Genomic DNA, 25,793 nt, shown 5'->3' on the forward strand with positions numbered 1-25,793 from the left:
GGTAGCATTGTCACCTCACAGTAAGACGTTGTCCTGTTCGATTCTCAGCTAAAGCGTCTTCTGTGTGGAGACATGCGTGAATGGGCATACCTTCGTTGAAGGCTGTGTGTCAGGGCTGGCAACTCGGAACGTAAAAATCTACTGCCAATCATTAGCAGACCGGAGTTCCACTGTGGTGACCCCTAACTGGGAAAAGCTGAAAGATACAACAGCCATATCGGAATTTTGCAATACACAGCGTTCCAGAAGTCTGTAAAGGTTTGTTGAAATATTGTCCTGGTGACTCACTGTAGCTCAAGGATGGCATTAACTATGAGTAGCTTTGGACTTGTGAGGTGATGACAGACATTTTTGTCCCATGGCCTTGATGCATACTGGATTCAGATAAAGCTACATCAGTACTTCTGATAAACAGCATAACTGCAGCCTATATGCACCTGGATAGTACATGGGTGGTCTGTATGCAATGTGCGGTTTCATCTGTAAGGCTGTACAAAGATGCTGCATTTTTTTTTTGTGTTTCACATAACGGACGTATCAGCAGATTCTGCCTTGCCTATGTACATTGTATTTATACTGTAAAGGAGGCAGTGGAATGTTATTTCAACCACAAAAAATTTTTGAAAGCAACTTTCTGAGGCCTTATCCCCAGAGGTTGGACATGATACTTCTACCTGCAAGCCTAGATGGCAGCTACTGTACCCCCTTATTTATTTATTGCATTTGTTTATTGGGAAAGTCCACTGGGCCTAAAAGAACCCATTTTCAGTAGGGGGCCAGGGAGAAAAGCTCCGACAAGAACATAGATACAGAAAACATTAATTGGTACAAAAGTAGATACAGTGTTACAGATAGTGATTACAGTAATATATACAGAATATACACAAACACAGGACTTTTGTTGGTTGCCAGATGAATTCAATCACAGGGGTATAAACAGAGATATATTAATCAGCATGATTCTACCAGTATCAAGTCTTAAAAATAATTATGGAGAAAATATCATCAGTCAGCAGTAGCAAAAAACATAGGAGTTGTTATATAAGGAGGAGGTTAGGTTATAGAGCAGATACACAGCCAGGAAGAGTTGAGATGATTGGGAATGTGGCTCACAGCTAAGGCAAATGTTTGCAGCCAGGAGTAAGTGGCATCTACTTCTTGAACGTCTGAAACTGAATAAGTAAGGCATTGCATACCTATAAAAAAACTACAAAGAAGTGAACTATCACATCTGGCTACGGTAAGTGTAGTAGTAAGTGCACTTCCTTTTGATATACCCTTCAAGTCCAAGCAGTTTTTGCAAGATGTGGATATCCACTAACACATTAATATAAGAGATAAAGCCCTGCACTCTTTTGACCATAGAGTTCTTCTGCTACTACTGTTAAAAATTTCCAAACTGTCAAAAGCACTGGAAATAACCTACAATGACCCAAACTCCCAGAACTTTGCTGACATCTTCACTTCTTTTCTTCAACACCTTTATTAAAAATCTTACATTTTAAACAATGACATAGGTACACATGCATTAACAGAAAAGAAAACAAACCATAGTTAAAATTTTCATTATTTTCATATGTTTTCTTTTTAACAATGATTATTCACTCCAACATTACATAACATACTCAATTTCTGCCTTCCCTTAAGCCTCGCTCCTCCTGAACATTATTCTGCATGTACCGTTCCCATAAATTCAATTTATTTCTATCTAATTTGCTCCTTCCCTTTTCTAAAGAACCTACCTCCAATTCTTTTATCTCCTTTGCAGTACTCAGCACTTCAATTACAGTTGGTTTAGATTTTGATTTCCATTTTCTAGTAATTGCTTTTTTGACAGCCAATAGCATTAAACTTAGTAAAGCCTTACTATATCTAGGCAATTAAGATCTACTATCTCAGTGCAAAATGAGAAGTTATGTACCTACCATAACGTTCCATGTTAGTTGTCTTCTCTCACCTTCTTTCTTGCTTGATGGGTTCGGAGCCGATCCTTGGCTCCGACTCGGCACTTGCTAAGCTCGAGAGTCACTTTTACCAGCTCGAGGCAGCCCCATATCCCATGATGCAAGGCGGTAAGTACCCAGATCTCGTTTGATGACAAAAGGCAATAGCACCTAGCATAATAACTTCCCAAAGGAAGAAAGGAGGAGAGAAAAAACCTGAAGGATGGTAGAAGGACCAGCTCTGTATGATCTTCAGAAGCATAATTCCTTGTAGAGAAAGGTCTGTCCAGGCCTGGGGGAAGGAGGGAGTGCAAGAAAGAAGGCGAGAGAAGACAACTAACATGGAACGTTATGGTAGGTACATAACTTCTCAATGTTAAGTTGTCAATCTCGCCTTCATTCTTGCTTGATGGGACCGCGTCCCTAGCACCTCTATCCTGGGTGGCTCAATGGAACAGACTCTTGAGAACTGTAGAGCCAAAACTGGCTCTGTCCCTGGAGGCCAAATCTAATTTGTAATGGGAAACAAATGTATGAGGAGTGGCCCAAGTGGCTGCTGCACAAATAGTGTCTAATGGAAGTCTAGCTTGAAAAGCTGTGGAAGTGGCTAAGCTTCTGGTTGAATGCGCTTTAGGTTTCGAGCACAGCTGTTTTCCCTGAGCTGATAAATTTCAGAGATGACAGAAGAAAGCCATCTAGACAAGGTCACTTTTGAGACAGGAAGGCCTTTCTTGTTATCAGCATAAGAAACAAAGAGTTGATCGGATTTCCTGAATTGTTTTGTTCTGTCCAAATAATATCTGAGTTGGCGGTGGACATCAAGATAATGTAATTTTTGTTCCGATCTGTTTGAATAGTTTGGAAAAAATACAGGGAGATCAATAGCCTGATTCAAATTAGTCTTTGAGGCGACCTTAGGCAAAAAGGTCAGATTAGTTCTCAATGATACTCCGTCTTTGTGGAAGACCAAATAGGGGGGGCGAACGGATAGAGCATGAAGTTCAGACACCCTCCTAGCCGATGTAATAGCAACCAGGAATAAAGTTTTCCATGAAAGAAATTTCAGGGAACAAGAAACAGCTGGCTCGAAGGGAGGAAGAATCAAGGATGTCAGCACTAAATTTAGGTCCCATTGAGGAGGAGGACTCCTGACTGGAGGTTTCAGGAGGAAAATTCCTTTCAAGAAGGCTCTACAAAGCCTGTGGGACATAATATTGTGATCTGCGAACCAGACATGAAAGTTCGAGATAGCGGCCAACTGAACTTTGACTGTGGAAGAAGACGAGCCCGCGTGAAAAATCTCCGCTAAGAAATCCAAAACTGCTTGTACTGGAGCAGTGAAGGGATCAATATTCTTGGCTTTAGCCCAATAAGAAAAACGTTTCCATTTGCTAGTATAAATCCTCCTAGTAGAGGATTTTAAGGAAGCTACTATGATGTCTCTAACAGGGTTAGAGATCATAGGAAGCCTGGCTAAGGAAGGAAGTGGAGCAACCATGCTGTGAGGTTGAGAGAAGGGATAGACCGGTGCAGCTGACCGGATTGGTGAGTCAGAAGATCTGGCACTGGGTCCAGATGCCATGGCTGCACCAAAAGGTGACGATGGAGGAACGGAAACCAAATTTGTCGAGGCCAATAAGGAGCAATGAGAATCATTTTGGCTCTCAAAACGGTGGCTTTCTGGATAACTTGAGGGATCAGAGGAAAGGGAGGAAAGGCATAAAGAAGTCCCTGGGGCCAATCCTGGGTCAGAGCGTCTCTGGGGGGATGGCCTGGCAGTGGGAAGAGAGAGAAGAAGTCTGGGCATTTGCTGTTTTGGGGAGTAGCAAAAAGATCGCAACATGGGCGACCCCATTCCAGAAAAATCTCTTCCACTATAGATTGTTTGAGAGACCACTCGTGAGGCATGAGAATAGCTCTGCTCAATCTGTCCGCTAAGATGTTGGTTTTCCCAGGGATATGCGTTGCTACCAGAAACCGATGAGAGGAGATGGCCCATTGCCAAAGTCTGAGCGCTTCTCGACACAAGGGGTAGGACTTGGTTCCGACCTGTTTGTTGATATACCAAACTACAGACATGTTGTCTGTGTGGACTGCAATTGTCCCCAAGGGAAGAAAGTCGTTGAGGGCTTGCAACGTTAAAAGCACTGCTCTCATCTCTAGGACATTTATGTGCAGGTGGTATTCAAAGGTTGCCACGTCCCATGAACCATCCTGCCCTGATAATGCCCCCACCCGATCAGGGAGGCATCCGTAGTGACAGTGGCTTCCGGAGATGGGGGTACAAAGGGTCTGCCTTGGTGAATCTGTGGAGAAGTAATCCACCAAGCAAGATGATTCTTGCAAATCTGTGTCACCAGTATTTGGTGACGCATCGGAAGTTGTTGGTAAGACCACTGAGTGAACAACATCCACTGAAGAAGGCGCATATAGAAGCGAGCCAGGGGAAGAAGGGTAATGGCCGCAGCCATGAGGCCCAACACCTTTAGAACCATTCTGGCCTGTACCTTCTTGCTGGCTAGAATGATCCTGACGTGACTTTGAATGTCTGAGATTCTTTGATCTGTAAGGGTAGCTGACATCCGAACAGTGTTTAAGTTTGCGCCTATGAAAGTAATAGACTGGCAGGGCAATAAGGAGGATTTTTCAGAGTTGATCGAGATGCCCAATTGAGAGCAAAGATTTATTGTATAATCCCTGGCTTGAAGAAGCTGATGCTTGGTGGTGGCTGAAAGGAGCCAGTCGTCGAGATACGGAAACACCTGGAATCCTTGATGTCTCAGGTGAGCCGTGACCACTGCCATACATTTGGTGAACACTCTGGGGGCTGTAGTGAGACCAAAGGGCAGGGCTCTGAACTGGAAATGACTGGACCCCAGCCGAAAGCGGAGAAACCTCCTGGAGCGTCTGTGAATTTTTATGTGATAGTACGCATCCTGAAGATCTATTGAGCACATCCAGTTGTCCTTCTGTAAGAAGGGCAGAATTGACTGAAGAGTGACCATTCGAATCTTGTCTTCCTCACAGACTTGTTGAGTCTGCTGAGATCCAATATTGGTCTCCAGTCTCCCGCCTTTTGGGGACCAAAAGAACCTTGAGTAGATTCCGGCTCTGAATGATCTGTTGTAACTGGCTGAATGGCTCTTTTGCAGAAGTTTTAAGACTTCTAACTCTGCAATTTCCCTTAGACCGGGTGGTACATCTGGAAGGGAATTTGAGTGAGAGAAAGACTTTCCTCGAAAGGAATTTTGTAACCCTCGGATATGATCGACTGTACCCATCTGTCTTGAGTGAGGGAACACCAGGCTTCTGGGTACAGCGATAGTCTTCCCCCGACTGCCTCCAAGGATGGACAGTCGGGCAACATCTCAAGGATGCTGAAAGGGCTTGTCAGAGAGAGGCTCTCTGCTTCCCTGGTTTTGTGGACCCCCTCTGCCTCTAGAGCGGCGTCTGTTATTGTTACCCCCTCTGCCTTTAGGGGTAAACTGACCACATGAATCCGGCGTGACTCCTTGGGATTTGCGGAACCACATTTTGCCAGCCTTCTGCCCTTTGGGGTAAGGTCTAGAAGGGTGGAAAAACCCCTACGGCAGAAAGAGTCTTGCCGTCCTGTTCACACCTGGTCAACGTTTCCTTCACTTGAGGGCCAAACAAAGCTGACCCATCAAAGGGAGAGTTTGTGAAGGACGCCTTAAAGGGATCTGCAAAATTACAGAGCCGCATCCAGGCTTGGCGTCTAAGAGCCACACCTGCACCTGCGGCCCTACTCGCTCCATCTGCTGCATATGATATCAGTCGCATGGTGGAGTTAGCAATAGAATTAAGGGTTCCTAGCTGTGAAGCAATTTTTTCTTGAGCCCCTGCAGCTGTCGGATCCTGTACTACTTCACCTAGCTCCTTAAGGATATCCCTCTGGAGTCTGGTGAAGTGACATAGGTAGTTCAGCGAACGCATAGCAAAGGTCGCTAAAGAGAACATCCGCTTACCATACCTATCCATGGTCCTAGAATCCTTATTAGGAGGATGGACAGGTACGGAAGGATCTGCAAGTTCCTTCTTAGTGGCAGCCGCCACCACCATGGCATCAGCAGGGACACCTTTCATGAGGAACTGCTTGTCCGAAGGGGCAGTAATAAATTTAGAAGGCCTCCTAGGGACTGGCTCTACAGAGTCAGGAGCAGCCCAAGCCTTTTGAGCAATAACCTGCATAAGGGGGTCGAAAGGCGGAGACACCCAGGAGGTGGAGGGCCGAGATCCAAACGCCTCCAGGTATACCGACTCATCCTCAGAGGGATTAATTGGAGGGCCAGTTTCCCCTCTGTTTAAGGAGTTCTAGGATGTCTGAAAAGGAGACATCCTCAGAGGGGGATCTTGGGGATCCCTCAGACTCATCTAAGTCGGTATCTCAAGTGATAGACTCGGGGGAGTCTACATGTTTCCTCTTACAGGTCCTCTTGCGTGGAGGATCGCCTGACTGATCAGGAGAATCCTCGGAAGAGGAGGTTCTTCCCAGTGGGGAAACCTGAGGCGGAGGATCTCTGGGTCCGGGAGCAAGAGAAATGGCAGAGATATCGACAGGCACCATAGAGGGAGGAGCTAAGGGAACAGACTGCTGGCTGAGTCCAGTGGCCAGCACACTCTTCATCAACTCGAAGGCTCCCCTCCCAGGGAGGTCCGAGAGAACCCGTTCCGAAGAACTAGGAACTCCAGGGCCCACCGAAAGGGAAGGCTCCGAGGCAGATGTCGGAGCCGAGGCTCCAAGGGGAAGAGTGGGGTCGGACAAGGGTCCGATGCCACTCACCCCCTCGGAGGAGACCATGGAAGCCCGACCACCGAATCCCTCTACGGAAGGTCTCGAAGAGGAGATAAGAGTAGAGGCTGAAGGAGCAGAAGGGGGAGGTATCTGTCCCTCAGGCCTAGCAGAAACCATTCCCAAAGACTCCAACTCCAAACTCTGGGATAGAGTCGAAGGAGGAACTGCAAGGGGGTGTGGACTAATAGTCGTCTGTTGAGACGGACTATGTAGCATCTGGGCCAGTGCCTGTGATTTTAATAATCTACTGACCACCCTCTCTAAATCATGGTCAGAAAGCCTGGATGACCTGGATGATCAGCTCCGATGGCTCCGTTCCGAGAGGAGAGGAGATGCAGGAGCCGAGAGTATCGGTTCCAAGGAAGGGGACCTGGACCTCTTCCTCGAAGGAACCATCGGAGCCGACGAAACTATGGAAGCTGTCAAAGCAGACAACTTTTCGGCACCGACAGAAAGTCTCGATGCATCGGCTCCGGCCGGAGCCGATACAGACATAAAGGTAAGGGTGTCGGAACCGGTCGGCCGACACGGCCTGAGCCACATGGTGGTCGGATCCGATCGACACCGAAGTGACCGAACCAGAATCGGCACCGATAGCCATCGGTGCCGAAGGTTTGTGCAAACCAGGATCGGCTCCAGCCTGAGCCGATCTTGACTCTGAAAGAGTCGGAGCCGAGGCCGCAGGCTTGGACACAGAAGCCTGGGCCTTGGAAGACTTGGAAGTCTTGGTTGGAGCCGACTTAGCCGGAGAGCCCTCCGGTTTAAGTAGGCCCCTCAAAATAAGCTTGTTTCTCCTCTCCTGCAGGACTCTCTGGCTAAAAGAATGACAAATCGCACAGGAGTCCTGCAGGTGGAGAGGTCCCCGGCAGTATAAGCAAGAAGTGTGAACGTCTGTCAGAGACATCTTCTGACAGCACGAGTCACACTTCTTAAAGCCTGAGACCCTTTCCTTAGACATGGTTGTAAAAAAACACACACACAACACCTGTCCAAGAAAGAATTATCCCAAAATTAGAGAAACACTAATGTCTCACATACACACACACACCCTAACAAGGGGGGGGGGGGGTGGGAGGGGAGAAGGCCTGACTAAAAATTTTAAGGATAGAGGGAAATTCTCAGAAAGGGACTAAAAATAGTGTAAAACTGTTAAAATTAAAGTTTAAATAGAAAAAGGGGCAAAAACAGTAGTGTATAAATCATTTACCAGGAGCTGGTAAAAGGAGGACCTCATCAGCGAAGCGGCAAACGAGATCTGGGTACTTACCGCCTTGCATCATGGGATATGGGGCTGCCTCGAGCTGGTAAAAGTGACTTTCGAGCTTAGCAAGTGCCGAGTCGGAGCAGAGGATCGGCTCCGAACCCATCAAGCAAGAATGAAGGCGAGATTGACAACTTAACATCAATCATTCCTTAGTTATAACCACTTGCTCCCCCAACAATTTTTACAAAGTACACTGAAGGGAATGCCTAAAATCTAATTTACTATATTTGCAAAAAAAAAAAGTTTCCAGTTATCTATCATCACACCTCCAGAATTTGGCGCACAGAAGAAGAAAAATTCTCAGAAGTCTGCGTGGGATACAAAAATACATGTGTAAACCCATTTAAGCAAAAATCCCAAATCTTCTATACTGTTGCATACTTAGGAGCCATACAAATGTCCTTCAATTGTTCCTATGGAAACTGCCTTCCCACTCTCTCTTCCCAATATTTTCCAACTTCCTCTGACTCTTGTACAGTATATATACACCATACAAACAGCTTCTGATCTAGACCCAAATAAAAATTCTACCTAGTCTTTCACTTAATACAGTACAGAAAAAGAGAAAGGAATATACATGGGAGTACCATCATATCCACAGTAGGAAAGACTGTCTATAAAGTACAGTTGTGTACACTTACCATAAATGTAGATGTTAGAGTGTATTCACTGTTGCAGTCATTACATTTGGGTAATCTGCTGGCAGGTTGCCCTCAGTCGGCCTGATTAAAGTCTTGGGTCCTGCGTCAGTTGCTGTCCCCTCTTCCATGACGTCAGGTCAGGGGTATAAAACATGCAGCCAACGCCATTTTCATCAGTTTTTCTTGTCCCAGATGTCAGGTGCCCCCAAATGGGAAGCTATATATATATATATATATATATATATATATATATATATATATATATATATATATATGTGCGTGTGTGTGTATATGTGTGTATATGCATGTAATTTAGAACACAAAAAATATAACTCCAAATAAAAAGTAAATACACCAAAAAGGCTTTTGAGCATACTAAAGGAAAAAAGAGGTATAGTAAGAGAAAAACAGGGGGCTGGTGGGTGGGTAACCAGGACTGCAACAGTGAATACACTCGAACATCTACGTTTATGGTAAGTGTACACAACTGTACTATGTTCTTCGTGTTTCACTGTTGCAGTCATTACATTTGGGTAGAATCCCAAAGCTATGGTTGGGAGGATGGAATTATTCAGCATTAGGAGCAGCTAAAAGGCCCTGCAGGACAGCAGTGGCAAAGCCTGCTATGGATTTAGAGAAGAGAGGTAAATGGTAATGCTTGGTGAACGTATGAACTGAGCTCCAGGTGGCAGCTTCTAGAATGTCTCTGGTAGGAACCCCTCTGAGAAAGGCTGCAGAAGTAGATGCAGCCCTGGTGGAACAGGATCTGATCCCCTTGGGGACAGGTTTACCATGATGCATGTAGCAGAAACAAATACAATGGCTTATCCATTTTGAAATAGTCTGCTTTGAAATAGCCTTTCCCTCTGCCCCTGCAGCAAATGCCACCAGTAATTGCTCAGAGTTTCTTAGAGATTTTGTCCTGTTTATGTAAAATCTTAGTTGTCTGTGTACATCCAATGAATGCAAAATCCGGTCACCCTTGTTCTGTGGATTTGGGAAAAAGGTTGGTAGATGAATGGTCTGATTAAGAGCCACACTATATACCTACCACTTTAGGCATAAAGGATGGATTGGTCCCGAGAGCCACCCTGTCCGGGTAAAAGATAATAAAAGGCTCGACTGCCATAAGAGCCTGTAGTTCTGAAATCCTTCTAATTGAAGTGACTGCTAAAAGAAAGGCAGTCTTCCAAGAGAGAGATTTTATATCTGTAGTAGCAGCTGGTTCAAAAGGAGGTAGGGTGAGTTTTTCCAACACAAAATTGAGGTCACATGCAGGAGTTGGTGCTCTCCTGGGAGGTCTTAAATTTTTGGCCCCTCTGAGGTACTGCTTTAGCAGGGGATGAGAAAAGAGGGGAGGTTCTGTGTTGTAATGAGCTGAAATGGCAAAGGCATGGATTTTTATGGAAGAAAAAGATAGGCCTTTGTGAAGCATCTCAGTTAAATATTGCAGAATCTGAAGAATGCTGGGCATTGCTGTGCTTATTCCTTGTGCTTGGTTCCAGACACAGAATATTTTCCATTTTTCAGCACAAGATTTTCTAGTACTAGGCCTTCTAGCCTCCAAAATTACATCCATCACAGCTTTGCTGAGAGATGTAACTGGTGAAATTAGTTGATTAGCCATGCTGCAAGATTCAGAGTTTGGAGCTGAGTGTGCAGAATTTGGTAGTTCTGCTGAGACGGTAGATAAGGTGTCTGAGGCAGGCACCATGGAGGACGGTGCGACATACTGCTTAGGAGCAGGGACCAGTGTTGGCGAGGCCAGTCTGGAGCAATCAGAATCATTTTTGGTTTGTCCTGTCTGACTTTTAGTAAGACCTTGGAGAGCAGAGGCAGAGGGGGAAATGCATAGACTCATAGTTTTTTTCAGCTGAAGGATAGCGCATCCACTTTCCAAGCTTTTTTGTGATGAATTCTTGTGCAGAATCTGTCCAACTGATAGTTTTGGGGTGAGACAAAAAATCTATGTCTGGGCTCCCCCATTTCCATGTCAACATGCTGAAGATTTGTAGATCCAGTTTCCATCCATGTGGGTCCATAAGATTTCTGCTTAGTTCGTCTGCCAGAGTATTTTGCTTTCCTGGCAGGAATTGAGCTTGTAGATGTATTTGGTAAGTCAAGGCCCTGTTCCACAAGACCATGGCTTTTCTGCAAAGGGGTAGGAATGGGTACCCCCATTCCCTGCTTGTTTATGTACCATATGACTGTGGTGTTGTCTGTCGTTATCAGTAGATGTCCTGGATGAAGATCGTCCTTGAAGGCTGTCAGAGCATTCTGTACAGCTAGCATCTCTTTCTGGTTGATATGAAGGTGCATTTGATTTGGGCTCCATTGGCCCTGAATGCATCTCCCTGCCAGATGCGCCCCCAGACATAATCTGATGAGTCTGTAGTCAGGGTCTGGGTGGCAGGAGGTGGAATGAATGACAGTCCCTTGTTTTGGTGACAGGCCTCTGCCCACCATAGGAACTCTTGCTGCAGGCAAGGAATGACAGGTATAATTGTTTCCAGGCTGTGACAATGTTGACTTCATAAGCTTTTTTAGGTACCATTGAGGTTTCCTCATATGCAGTCTTGCATATGGAATTATTGGAATGCAGGAAGCCATGAACCCCAAGGCCTGCAGAATTTGTCTTGCAGATAGCTGGATTTTTGTAGCCACTTGTTTGAAGTAAGTCATTAATTGAATTTGCTTTTCTGGCGTGAGGTAAGTCATCTGGTCACTTGTATTCAAGCTTGCACCCAGGAATGTAATTATTTGAGAGGGTATCAGTTGTGATTTCTTTTCGTTTACTGTGTACCCTAGACAAGTTAGAAGCCTTTATACAAATGCCAGATGCTTTAGAAGAATGTCCTTGTTTTCTGCCTGAATTACACAAATCGTCCAGGTAAGGATAAATTTGAATGTTTCTTTGTCTGCAAAATGCAATTACTGGTGCCAGGCACTTTGTGAAGACCCTGGGCGCAGTAGATCAGCCAAACGGCAGTGCAGAGAACTGGGAATGCAAAAAGCCTGTTTTGAAGCGGAGGTATCTTCTGCAAGATTCCCTGATTGGGATATGCAGGTAAGCCTCTTTTAAATCTACAGTTACCAACCAGGCATCCTTGCCTGGCATAGGCAGTAACTATTGTAGAGTCAGCATCTTGAATTTTGGAATGCCCAGAAATGTAGTTAGAATGGAGAGATCCAGAATTGGACACCATGATTTGTCTTTTCTGGGTACCAGGAAAAGTCTTGAGTAAAAACCTTGTCCCTTTTCCTTTTCTTGTACTGGTTGAATAGCCCCGATATTCATGAGGGACATAACTTGTTTCTGGGCCTCTGCCCACTGATTTGGAGGCAGATCTGGCCATCCGTTTGGGATTGGCAACGTGTGTAAATGAAATCTGTATCCCTGGGATACTACATCTAAAACACACTTATCCTGGGTAATTAGTTGCCAATTTCATGCATGAAGTGACAGTTTTCCCCCCCAAAGGGGCTGCCAAAAGCTAAGTGCTTGGTGATTGCAGAGGAAAGTCAGTGAGACTGTTTACCGTACGAAGGTGCCTTGCTACATCCAGATTTGGAGGTGGAGGCACCCCATTGTTTTGTTCTGTAAGTTCCTTGCGACTGAAACCTGGAGCCTTTGGAGTGTCTGGGTTTGACCTGAGGGGCTCTGGTGTGTACTGGAAAGGACCAATTCTTAGCAGGCCAGTGCCAACTGAACCTGGGTGGCTGCACTTGTAGGAAATTTTTTACAGTTTGCATAGATTTAGCTTTATCTTCCATCTTTTTCAAAACTTCTTCTGCCTCATTACTAAATAGACCGTCTTGTTGTAAAAGAGTATCCAACAATTTTGCTTTAACATGATCAGGCAGATTTTGCTCCTTGAGCCAAGCATGCCTTCTTATTACAGATCCAGTTACAGTGTCCATTGCAAGAGGCCTCCAAGGAATCAAAACCACATGGCAAAGTATGCTTTCCGACTTGTTCATCTGAATGCAATAAATCTTGCAACTCTATTTTACACACAGTCAGAAATCAACATCACTTTCTGTTTAAGTAAGCCCATGACATGCTGCTGATATTTAAGCATATGAAATTGACAGTTTAAAGCCCTGATTGCCAAGGTTGCAGACGTGTAAACCTTCTTACCCCACCTATCCAGCGCCCTGGAATCTCTATCAGAAGGGGTAGGATTTTTAGCAACAGATGCCTTAACGCCCTTGGGACCCTGAGAAATGGTTTCAGAGTCAGCAGTAGGGTTTTTAACCCTGTAATATCTCTCTGGCTAACTAGGAGCTGGAGGTAGGGAATCAGGAGCCATGCTGGATTCTGAGAAAACATCATCAACAATGTCTAGAACAGGAGGTATAGCCAAAGGCCTATGCTGAGGAAGGAGGAGGAAATCCCTAAGCCTCTTTTTAGATTCTGAGAAATCCTGACTCTCCCAGTAAAAGTGTTCCCTTAAGGTATGCAAAGTTTCTCCAAAAGAAAACTCCTCAAGAGGAGATGCAGAAGAGATGGAATCTTCTGTATCAGAGTCCTCATAAGGTGGAATAGATGATTCCTGATCAGAAGAGTAATCAGAAGAAATAGAAACCTGATGTGATAATTCACAGTCAGTGCCTTGCCTAGGCCTCTTAGCAGGAGGGGGATGGGAACCCCTGATCAAGGTAATTAAGTCCTCAGCCATTTTGATAATTTGTTTTTTAGGCATAGGGGCCTGTGCATGTGGCCCAAACGTCGTTTTTTTAGACATAGAAGTTGATTTTGGTCTAGGTTTTGAAGATGGCGTCTGTTTAATATACAAATCTTTAGGCCTGAAAACACCTTCAGAACCCGGTGCCTGCTCAGCGGCTCCAGACCCATCTAAGTTACAGACATCCGCGGGTTCAATACTTAAAGTGTCTTGCGGCATACCGGACTCCAAATAGGTTTCAGTTGAGGCCTACGAATCAAAAGTAGTGGGTAACAGGGGCTGCGAAAGCACCTCACCGAGTACCGGGTGAACCGGCGACTGGCTTAGGAGAAGCTTTGTCGTCAGTTTTGGACCTCGAAGGTCTGTCTCTGTCTTTTTCTTTGTGTTTTTTTGTGCATTCCAGTAGTCGGATTGCTAACCGACGAGATTTCTGGAAGGTTAAATCTTGAGCCAAACTATTTTGATGCAAAAATATACCGACGCTTAATAGTGCGTTGATTAAATTTAGCACAAAACTGACAGCAAGGCACATTGTCGTCAGGGACTAGGCAAGGGATACAGTACAAATGAAAATCCTTATGAGGTATTTGCTTCCCACAAGTAATACAATTATTAACTTTTACTGACATCGGTAAGGAGCAAGAAAAAGTTTCCCCAACGGGGTACACAGCTTTTGGTTCTGAAACTCGAAAACGAAAATTTCAGGAGTCAGCCAACTGGCACTTGCGAACTGCTTCTGCTTTGGGCACAGCGCGGCAAGAAAGACTGATGAAAATGGTGTCGGCTGCATGTTTTATACCCCTGACGACCTGACGTCATGGAAGAAGGTACAGCAACCGACACAGGACCCAAGACTTTGTTAATCAGGCCGACTGAGGGCAACCTGCCAGCAGATTACCCAATTAAATGACTGCAACAGTGAAACACGAAGAACATCCTGTAGTCCAAAAGTACAGTTGTGTACACTTACCACAAATGTAGATGTTCGAGTGTATTCACTGCTGCAGGCATCACTTTTGGATTATCTGTTTGCAGTAGCCCTAAGTTGGCCTGATTAACAAAGTCTTGGGTCCTGCGTCAGTTGCTGTCCCTTCTTCCATGACTTCAGGTCGTCAGGGGTATAAAACATGCAGCCGAAGCCATTACATCAGTTTTTCTTGCCCCAGATGTCAGGTGCCCCCCCTTAATGGGAAACAATTACATCTATAAATATACAAGGTTATACCTCCAACAAAAAAGCAAATACACCAAAAAGCTTTTGAAAATAAGCAAAGGAAAGTAGAGGTATATCCAAAAATAAGAAGGGGGCTGGAGGGAGGGTAACCAGGACTGCAACAATGAATACACTCGAACATCTACATTTATGGTAAGCGTACACAACTGTACTATGTTCTTCATGTTTCACTGTTGCAGTCATCACTTTTTGGTAAATTCCCAAAGCTAAGGATGGGAGGAGGAATTTAAATAGAATTAGAACCAGCTAAAAGGCCCTGCAAGACTGCAGTGGCAAAGCCAGCTCTAGATTTAGAGAAAATTGGCAGATGGTAATGCTTTGTGAAAGTATGTACAGAACTCCAGAACTCCAGGTAACAGCTTCTAGGATGTCCCTGGGTAGGGACACCTCTGAGAAAGGCTGTAGAGGTAGATGCAGCCCTGGTAGAGTAGGGTCTGATCCCCTGTGGGATAGGTTTTTCCATGGTGTTTGTAGCAGAAATTAATGCAATGGCCTATCCATTTGTAAATGGTTTGCTTTGAAATAGCCTTCCCCTCTGCCCCTGTACCAAATGCCACCAGCAGTTGATCAGATTTCCTTTGAGGTTTAGTTCTGTCCAAGTAGAATCTATGTTGGCTGTGCACACCTAAGGAGTGCAGAATCCGTTCCCCTTTGTTTTGTGGGTTAGGAAAGAAGGTTGGCAAATGTACGAACTTGATTAAGGGCCACACTGGATACCACCTTGGGCATGGAGGGATTGGTCCTGAGGGACACCCTGTCTGCATGAAAGATGAGGAAAGGCTCCACTGCCATGAGGACCTGTAATTCAGATACCCTTCTTAGTGAAGTGATTGCTAAAAGGAATGCTGTTTTCCAAAAAAGGAATTTTAAGTCCGCAGTGGCAGCTGGCTCAAAAGGAGGAAGGGTGAGCTTTTCCAACACAAAGTTGAGGTCCCAGGCTGGAGTTGGAGCTCTCCTGGGTGGTTGTAGATTTTAGGCCCCTCTGAGGAAATGCTTAAGCAGTGGATGAGAGAAGAGGGGTGGTTCTGTGTTATAATGAGCTGAGATGGCTGAGGCGTGAATTATCATGGAGAAGAAAGACAGGCCCTTATGAAGCATCTCAGTTAAGTATTGTAAAATCTGAGGTAAATTGGGCACTGTTGTGTTGATCCCGAGATTGGTTCAGGCAAAGAATCTTTTCCATTTTTCAGCATAAGATTTTCTAGTAGTAGGCCTACTTGCCTCTAAATTGATATGCATAACTGGTTTATTGACAGATGGTAAAGGAGAAATTAAGTAATTAGCCAGGCTGCTAGATTTAGTGTTTGAAGTTGAGGGTGCAGAATTTGGTTCTCCTGTTGAGACAATAGAGTAGGAGTCTGTGGCAGGTGCCAAGGGGCCAACAGTGACACACTGCGCAAGAGGGGGTATCAGTGTTGGCGTGGCCAGTCCGGTGCAATCAAAAAAGTCCTTGGTTTGTCTTGTTTGATCTTTAGTAGTACTTTGGAGAGCAGAGGAAGAGGAGGAAAGGCATAAACTGATAGGTTTTTCCAGCTGAAAGATAGAGCATCCACTTTCCAAGCTTGTCTGTGAGGAGTCCTTGTGCAATATTTGTCCAACTGACAGCTTTGGGGGAAGCAAACAGGTCTATATCTGGGGTTCCCCCCATTTGCTTGTCAACATGTTGAAAATCCCTGGTTCCAGTTTCCACTCGTGTGGGTCCATGAGGTTTCTGCTTAGTTCGTCTGCCAGTGTATTCAGTTTTCCTGGCAGGAATTGAGCTTGTAGATGTACTTGACAGCTCAGGGCTGTGTTACACAATGCCATGGCTAGTCTGCAGAGGTGGTAAGAATGTGTACCCCTCTGCTTGTTTATGTACAACATAACAGTGGTGTTGTCCGTCTTTATCATTGTCCTGGAAGAATGTGGTCCTTGAAGGCTGTCGGAGCATTCTGTACAGCTAACGTTTCTTTTTGATTGATATGTAGGTGCATTTGACTTGGGTTCCATTTGCCCTGAATGCACTTCCTTGCCAAACGAGCCCCCCGTCCATAATCCGATGAGTCTGTTAGGGTTTGGGTGGCAGGGGGTGTTGTGAATGGTGGCACTCCTCTGCCCACCAAAGAAATTCCAGGTGAAGGCAATGTATGATAGGAATCATTGTTTCTAGAACCTGAGAATGTTTACACCATAGGCATTTTAGGTACCATTGTAGTTTCCTCATATGCAGTCTTGCATATGGAATTAGAAGAATGCAGGGGGCCATGAACCCCAAGGCTTGCAAAATTTGCCTTGCAGATAACCGGATGTTCGTGGCCACTAGTTTGAAGTAGGTTGTCAGATGAGTTTGTTTCTCTGGCGTGAGGAAAGCCATCTCGGAAGTTGTATTCAAGCTTGCTCCCAAGAATATAATTTGTTGACAGGGTACTAGGTGTGATTTCTTGTCATTTACAGTGTACCCTAGACAAGTTAGCACTCTTTGTACAAAAGCCAGATGATTCAAATGTATGTCCTGGCTCTCTGCCTGAAATAGACAATTGTCCAGGTATGGGTATATTTGAATATGTCTTTGTCTGCAAAATGCAATGACCGGGGCTAGGCACTTTGTGAATACCCTGGGTGCAGTAGATAAGCCAAAGGGCAGTGCAGAGAATTGGTAGTGATTGAAGCCTGCTTTGAAGTGTAGATATCTTCTGCAAGATTCCCTGATTGGGATGTGCAGGTATGCCTTCTTTAAGTCGAAAGTTGCCATCCAGACATCTTTTCCTAGCATGGGAAGCAACTGGTGAAGAGTCAGCATCTTCAATTTTGGAACCTCTAAAAAGGTGTTTAGAGTGGACAGGTCCAGGATAGGCCGCCATAAATTGTCTTTTCTGGGTACCAGGAAAGGTCTGGAGTAGAAACCTTGTCCTTTTTCTTCTTCTGGTACAGTTTGAATAGCCTTTATGTTTAAATGAGAGAGTATTTGCTTTTGAGCCTCTGCCCACTGATTGACATTGGCAAAGTGTGAAAGTGAAATATGTATCCCTGGGAAACTATATTTAAAAACCATTTGTCCCGGGTAATGAGTTCCCAGTTTTTGGCCTGCAGACCAATCTTTCCCCCTAAAGGAGCGGTCAGTTGAGAAGTGCTTGGAAGTTTTAAAGTAAAGTCATTGAGACAGTTTTCCATAGGGCGGATTCTTTCTACTCCCTGATTTGGAAGCAGAAGCATCCCACTGCTTAGTCTTGTGCGTACCCTGGGACTGAAACCTGGAGTTGCCGCTCGCTCTGGGTTTGGATTGAGAAGACCTGGCAGGAAAGGACCAATTCTTACAGGGCCAATGCCTACTAAATCTTGGGAAGCTGAACTTGTAAGAAATATTTAACAGTTTGCATAGATTTAGCTTTATCGTCCATCTTTTTAAGAACTTCCTCAGCTTTATTGCCAAACAGGCGGTCCTGATTTAAGGGAGCATCCAACAGTTTAGCTTTAACATGATCAGGCAAAGATTGCTCCTTAAGCCAAGCATGCCTTCTGAGTACAGTCCCAGTGACAGCAGCCCTGCAAGAGGCCTCTAAAGAACTAAACCCACATTGCAAAGTATGTTTTCCAACCTGTTCAGCAGAATGCACCAAATCCTGTAAATCCTTATTTTCAGCACAGTCAGGAATCAACATCATTTTCTGTTTAAGCAATCCAATAATATGTTGTTACTTTAACATATGAAACTGACAGTTTAAGGCCCTAATGGCCAAAGCTGCAGAAGTGTAAACCCTTCTTACCCCATCTATCCAGCGCTCTGAAATCCCTATCAGAAGGGATAGGATTTTTGGCAGTAGAAGCCTTAATGCCCTTGGGTCCCTGTGAAATAGTTTCTGGATCCGCAATAGGATTTTTAGAAAGGAACTTGTGAGAGTCAGGGACCCTGTAATATCTGTCAGGTTTTCTGGGAGCAGGAGGCAAGGAATCAGGGGCTAAACTGGATTCTGAAAAGGCATCATCCATAATGTCTAGTAAAGGTGGTATAGCTTAAGGCCTATATTGAGGCAGGAGTAAGAAGTCCCTAAGCCTCTTTTTAGAATCAGAGAAATCCTGGCTTTCCCAGTGGAAATGTTCCCTTAGTGTGTGCAAGGTTTTACCAAAAGAGAAATCCTCTGGGGGAGAAGCAGAGGGAATAGAGTCTTCTGCATCAGAATCCTCATAAATAGATAAGGGTAAATCCAGATTATCAGAAGGATCAGAATCCTGGTCAGAAGATTCATAAATAAATTCAGTCCTAGATCTCTTAGAAGAGGAAGGTTGGCTTCCCCTGATTAAAGTTATAAGGTCTTCAGCCATTCTTATCATTTGTTTTTTTAAGTACAGAGGCCTGAGCATGCAGCTTGGTCATCAGTTTTCTAGGCAAGGATCAAGGTTTAGGCCTTAAAAAAGAAGGTGTCGGTTTAACACTTAAGTCCATAGGCCTGAATACACCCTCAGAAGCCAGTGCCTGCACAGCGACTCCAGACCAATCCAAGGTAGAGACATCTACAGGTTCCACAATTGAAGCATCACGTGGCATACCGGACTCCGAATGGGTCTCAGTAGAGGCCTGTGAGTCAGAAGTAGCAGGTATCAGCGGCTGCGAAAGCGCCTCACTGAGTACCGGCGAACTGGTGACTAGCTTAACAGAAGCAACGTTGGCAGCTTTGGACCTACGCGGTCTGTCTCTGTCTTTATCATTGCGCTTTTTCAGAATTCCGGTAGTCGGATGGCTTACCAACAACATTTCTGAATAATTGAACCGAGAACCGAAATATCTAGAGGCAAAAATATACCGACGACGGACAGTGCGTTGATTAAATAAGGCACAAATCCGACAGCAAGGTACGTTGTGGTCAGGGCCTAGGCAAGGAATACAGTATGAATGAAAATATTTGTGAGATATTTGCTTTCCACAAGTAATGCAATTATTAATTTTTACTGACATCGGTAAGGAGCAAGAAAAAGTTTTCCCAATGGGGTACTTAGCTTTAGTTGAAGACTTCGGTTCTGAAACTCGAAAAGGAAAATTTCAGGAGTCGGCCGACCGGCACTTGTGAACTGCTTCTGCTTCAGGCACCGAACGGCAAGAAAGACTGATGTAATGGTGTCGGCTGCATGTTTTATACCCCTGACATCATGGAAGAAGGGACAGCAACCGATGCAGGACCAAATACTTTGTTAATCAGGTCGACTGAGGGCTACTGCAAGCAGATAACCCAAAAGTGATGACTGCAACAGTGAAACACAAAAAACATCCTCTGTGTGACATTTCACACCATTACCCTTCTCTCTCTAGTCATTTGCTCCAGATACCTTGGTTCCTTTATTAATTTTCTATAGTAAATTCTAGCTTTATGTCTATTTTCTATTCCCCTACGTGCAACTACACCTACTGGCAAAATCTCCTTTCACCATTCCCATGATGGCTTCATTTACAGAACACTTTCTGCTACTTTATGAATATAAAATTCTGTATGGTTGTAGCTATTCTCCTTAGACTTGCATCCAAAATCCTACTCTCGTTACTTCTGGAACTCTTCCCATTTTCACTGTCCTCCATTCCACGTTAATTTATAACCTTCTGATTGTGTTACGTGAGCCTTACCTGCATGGCTCTTAAGCCTTCACATCAGGTAATCCTGCACCACCATGGTCTATAGGGAGAATCAACTTATCTCATTTAACTCCTGCCTCTTACCCTCCCAAATACATTTCTTCAACTCTTTATAAAATTATGGTCCACTCCTTCTCCTCTTGTTAATAAGAACACGTTGACTTGTGTATAAAAGTAAAGGGACTAGAAACATTTTCACTGCCCTTGTATATAAAACTAAAGGGACTAAACATTTTCATTGCTTACATCTTACAACCAAGAGCTTTCGGCTTCTCAATGTTTTGTATTTTTTAGTCTCTTCCCACATATCCTTAGCTGTCATAACATAATAATTTTTAATCCATACACTAAAAGCTTTTTGAGAGAATACCTGTGGTGAGGCCATGCTTAGTAGCCAATCAGGGAAGAACTTCCTGTTTGGAAAAAAGGACCTTCTTATTTTTTTTATCTTTTCCTTTCTGCATTCAACATTCACTATCCTAGGAGGAAAATTTGGGATTATGTCTTGTCAATTCTTAATTTCGACACACCTTTTCAGAAATAAATGACCTAGCATCATGGCACACAGGGATAAAACCATAAATGCACATCAGATGATCCGTGTTTGACTAATAGTACAAGTCTTGGAGAAACTGGGTGGGGGAAAGAGTGGACCATGCTAAGGGAAAGAGGGAGACAGCTGGCAATACCTTGTAGATTATCACTGCAACATTAACATCCTAGCGTGCTAGCTGGTTGGGAGATTGTGCATGGATGAAAGTGTACATGCACCTCCCTGAAGATAGCTACAGCAAAGCACACAGTCTGCCAAGGAGAAGAAAAGGATAGGACAGCCAGCAGGATTTGAGACTGGCTACAGTGGAAAATTAGTAAGCTGAAGGGCTCTCGCCCTGAAGGAGGAACTGATAGGCTAACTGGGTACAGGGAAGGGGAGCCATTGGGCCAATGTTGCAGGTCACAAAAAGAAAAAGAAGATGACAGTCAGGGCTACCAAATGTTCTAATGCCTTCACACTGCTTTGTAGAGAGTAGTAGTTAAAGGAATCATACCTGTTCAAGTTGAGCTCTTAAAGCTACAAATTAGCTTTTGTCTGTCTTCTGCAAATAAAAACAGTGACTTTCAAGGGTTAATTAGCACATGTGGGCAACAAGTATAACTTCCACAGATGATCAAATATGCACATAAAAGAATAATAGAAAAGAAGTTTACCACGTATGATTTGATACATAATGAAAGCTTTAATGAAAAGTATAAAATGGTCAAATTGTTTAAGTATAACAACAAAGCATGAGCAAAGTAAAATAATTACTATTACCTGGAAACAGCATTGGGCAGAATGTTATGGATGGGATATCTTTACTATACTAGAGCATACACTTGTTAACATCAGACTAGGCTAATCTCCCAAAGCCATACAGCTGTAAAAATGTCTAGATCTAAAAAGAACCCAAATACACGGAGTGTTATCAAGTCCACACTGCAGTATTCTTGGCAGATGAACACCCCTTAATGAAAAAGAATCAAGTAATAACAACACAACAATGTACTACAGCACTCACCCATGCTTGCTAGAAGACATGTAATTGCTTGAACATCTGCTCCTGCATACACATCAGCGAGCGAGTGCACAACAGGCAAACACAAAGTATGCACTCGAATCCTACGTTCACCTAACAAAAAAAGTAGTTATTGTTCTTTAGTACTGCATTGTGAACATGCTAGCATGCAAAAGGCAACAGAATCACACTTGCAAATTAACCATATTAGGCTGACCATGACAGTATACAACATGTTTAACATCAGAGACCAGTTTCAGAAGTATTCACTGACAGTTCAATATCTTTGATTTCAGCCAACATTATACAGTACCAAGAAACAGATGAATTAAGAACTTACCAGAATTTCAGATGTTTTCGTATGCTGACTGTTTTAGTAGACTTTACATTTGGAACTTCTGCTGCAGAAGACCCAACGACTGGCCTGACATCCAGAGCTTTGCTTTCTTTTTCTAGGCTAGGCGGACATGCTCCCACATAGACATCAGCATGTCTGTGGTATAAGAGGGACATGCAACCACATTAGTTTTGTTTCTCTCTTATCCTCAACTTTCAGGAACCTGTGCTTGATTCAGAGCACTACATGCTCAGGTGAAGAAGGGAAGGATTGCCCCATCTAGGGTGTCTAATAAGTAGATCCCTTAAAGCTGCCTCAAGTTGTTGGTCATCCTGAGGAGGGAGTATGTCTGACATGTAAGCAACGAGAAGGAAGGGAGGATGAATGTGCACCAACCCCACCCTTCAGATGTCAAGAAGAAGAAGAGGAGTGGAGGGAGGGAGACAGTACTGCAACCATGAACATACTTGAAAATCTACAGCTATGTTTAGATTTCTAACACAGTTGTACTGTGTTCCTCATATGGTTTTTGGATGCACTAATTTGCGCATTTGAGAAGATTCTCAAAGCTTATGGACCAGTGAGCGTCAGGCCTTGAGGACGTGTTGCCAGAAGTAACTTTAGCATGGTGGCTATGGCAAAATCTGTCCTAGCTTTAGGTACAACACCTAGGCTTCTTGGGTGGTGTCATGGAGCAATATTTTCTGAGCTGTTTTTTTCTAAAGAAGCAAAAAAGTCTATTTCCAACAAAAAAACACACACAGTAGAACAGATCCAAAAAGATGTCCTTTCCCTCCAGCATCTATTTGTAATACCTCTGCCCTGCTGAACTGGTCTGCAAGCAAGTTTTTCTTGGAAAGGATGCAGGCTAGGGGGTTGTTGACTCATAAGCCAGAATAAATTGTCTGCTGAACTGGTCTGCAAAGCAAATTTTTTTGGAAGGGATGTAGGATGCCTTGTGGGTTCTTGACTCGTAAGCCAGATTAAATGCCTTCAGATGCAATCTGTACAGGTGGTATGACAGACCCCTCCCAGTTTTTTGATGTACCAATGCAGTCTTTGAATATGTGATAAAGGAATGTTGTGTAAAATCTTACCATAACCATAGATGTCCTCTTCCATACTGCAGTATTTTACTTGTGGGTTTACCCTTCTTCCTCTCCAGTTTGTCTGTCCAGGTTTCCAAAGATTTTCAGTCCCTCTTGGTGCATCGGACATCTGACACGGCTGCAGGAATGTGGACCATAAAAGTGTCGTCTGCATGCACCAGCCCTCAGAACATAGTAAAAGCCCCAGTCGGAGCCAATCCTGTAAGGGGATAGCCTGTCCAATATCATCACGGACAGCAAGTGCAGTCATACAAGTGGGTAAGGATGATGGGAAGGAATACTACAACATGGAAGAGAAAGACGTCTATGGTTATGGTAAGATTTTACACAACTTTCTTGTGTCCTTCTATTCCAATATTGCAGTATTCTACTTGTGGGTGAGTGAAAAAGCTCACTTAGAATTGGGAGGTGGCCTAGATGAAGTTTCCAGGAATACGTGTAGGATAGCCCTGGCAAACTCCACCCTAGCTCTGGAGATATGGTCCAGTTTGTAGTGTTTGGTGAAGGTGTAGACTGAGGACCAAGTGAATGCCTCAAGTATGGAGTTTGTGTCTAACCCTTTAAAGAAGAATCCAGAAGACACCATTGATCTGGTGGAGTGGGCCTTGATATTGCCCTGCAAGGTCTTATCATGGTGTAGCATAAGGAAATGGCCTGGGAGATCCAGGCCAAAATTGTTTGCTCACAGCTTTCCCCAAGGCCCTGGGGTGGAAGAAGACAAACAGCTGGTCTGATTTCCTAAAGGGTTTGGTTTTATGAAGATAATACCCTAGTTGCCTGTGGACGTCTAGGGAATGTAGCACTCTCTCATTATCCCCCTGTGGGTTAGGGAAGAAGGTGGTCATGTGGATGGGCTGGTTCAAGGATAGGTCATTAACTACTTTGGGAATGAATGACAGGTTTGTCCTGAGGGTCACCCTGTCCAGGTCGAAGATTAGGAAAGGTGGTGAAGCCATAACAGCTTGCAATTCTGAAACCCTTCCAGCAGAAGTCAGAGCTAGCAGCAATACAGTTTTCTATGTGCAAGATTTTAAGGTGGCCTTATCTGCTAGTTCAAAGGGGGCTAACGTGAGTTTTTCTAGAATGTAGTTTAGGTCCCAGGGAGGGGGAGATGGTGTCCTGGGTGGTCTTAAATGTAATTCACCTTTGAGGAAAGGTTTGGAAGGTAGTCTGGATACAAGGGGTGGATCCAGAGGGAGGCAGGCAGAGATAGCAGACAGGTGTGCCTTCAGAGATGAGTAAGACAACCCTGTCTGGAAGAGTTCATACAGGTATGACAGGATGAGAGGCATATCGCTTTCCAGTGGGTCCAATTGTCTTTTGTGACACCAAATAGACCACCTTTTCCATTTAAAGAGAGAGGATTTCCTTGTGTTGGGTTTCCTGGCCTCCTGCAGGACAGTGAGCATGTCCTCGTTATACAGAGGTCTGAAGGGGATAAGAATCCTATCAGCCACAGGGTGAGGTGCATGGATTGCCACTGTGGGTGTATCTGAGTCCCCTTGTTCTGTGTGAGCAGGTCCACTGAAGGGGGTAACTTGTGGTGACTGCCCTTGGACAGGTGAAGAAGAAGAGGGAACCAGTGCTGTCTTGGCCAGTAGGGAGTCACCAGCAAGATTTTGGGCGAGTCCTGCTGAATCTTCAGCAGGACCCTTTGTATCAATGGGAAAGGGGTGGATGCATACAGGAATCTCCCCTTCTAGGTTATCGAGAAGGCATCTGTTGCTAATGCCTTGGGGTCTGGTGTCCTGGTGCAGTAGCCAGGAAGTTGCCTATTTATGGAGGAGTTGAACAGGTCTATTTGTGGAATAACTCATCTGTGGACCATAGTCAGGAGAACATCTCTTTGCAGCTTCTATTCATGGTTGTTTGAAATGGTTCTGCTTAGGTAATCTGCCTGGGAGTATGGGATGGGATGTATGCTGCCTGGAGGGTGATCCCTGTGAGGTAGCTAGTTCCCACGCCAGCAGAGCTAGTCTGTATATAAGGTAGGATTTGGTTCTTCCCTGCATGTTGAGATACCAAAGGTCTGTGGTGTCTATGAATATCCTAGAGGGCCCTGCTCTAGGTAGGGTTGTAAGGCCTGTAGAGCAAGGAGGATGGCTCTCATTTCTCTCACATTTATGTGATCTTGTTTGTGTCGGTCTGTCCACAAACCTTGTACTTTCTTTTTCCCCAGAGTTGCTCTCCAGCCCAAGTCTGAGGAATCTGCGTACATGGTTTGGGAGGGAGAGGCAGTCCTGGGTTTTGGGCTACTTGAGCCACCCACCATCTCAGTTCCTGATGCAGGCAGGGGAGCAGCGAGATCCTGAACTCTAGAGGGTGGGAGTGTTGGGTCCACACCAACTGGAGGTACCACTGAAGTTTCCTCATGTGCATCCTTGCTAGGGGCAACATGGGAATGGTAGCTGCCATGTAACTTAGAAGCCTCAGAATTTGTCTTGCAGTCAAATCTGTTGATTGTAGAGCAGTAAAAAGGTGGTTTTGGAAAGAAAGGCCTTCATGAGGTCTGTCCTGATCATGCAACACAAGAGACAGTATCCTGTGTGGGGCTGAGGTGGGATAAGTTGATTATGAACTCTACAGACTGTAGGATTACCAAAAAGTCC

General features: G+C 44.5%; 1 protein-coding gene across 5 annotated transcripts in view; it reads right to left on the bottom strand.

The window, feature by feature from the left end:
- LOC122793381 (protein transport protein Sec24B-like) overlaps positions 1-25,793 on the bottom strand; it is a 2,932,722-nt gene that overhangs the window by 735,168 nt on the left and 2,171,761 nt on the right. For all 5 annotated transcript variants that reach the window (XM_044061340.1, XM_044061338.1, XM_044061337.1 and 2 more), the window contains one exon: positions 21,742-21,852. In XM_044061340.1, coding sequence (XP_043917275.1) covers positions 21,742-21,852 — 111 coding nt within the window. The remainder of the gene's footprint in view (positions 1-21,741; positions 21,853-25,793) is intronic.

The sequence above is a fragment of the Protopterus annectens genome, chromosome 2.part0 (assembly GCF_019279795.1).
Source record: "Protopterus annectens isolate FY-2018-M chromosome 2.part0, PAN1.0, whole genome shotgun sequence".
Lineage (NCBI taxonomy): Eukaryota > Metazoa > Chordata > Ceratodontiformes > Protopteridae > Protopterus > Protopterus annectens.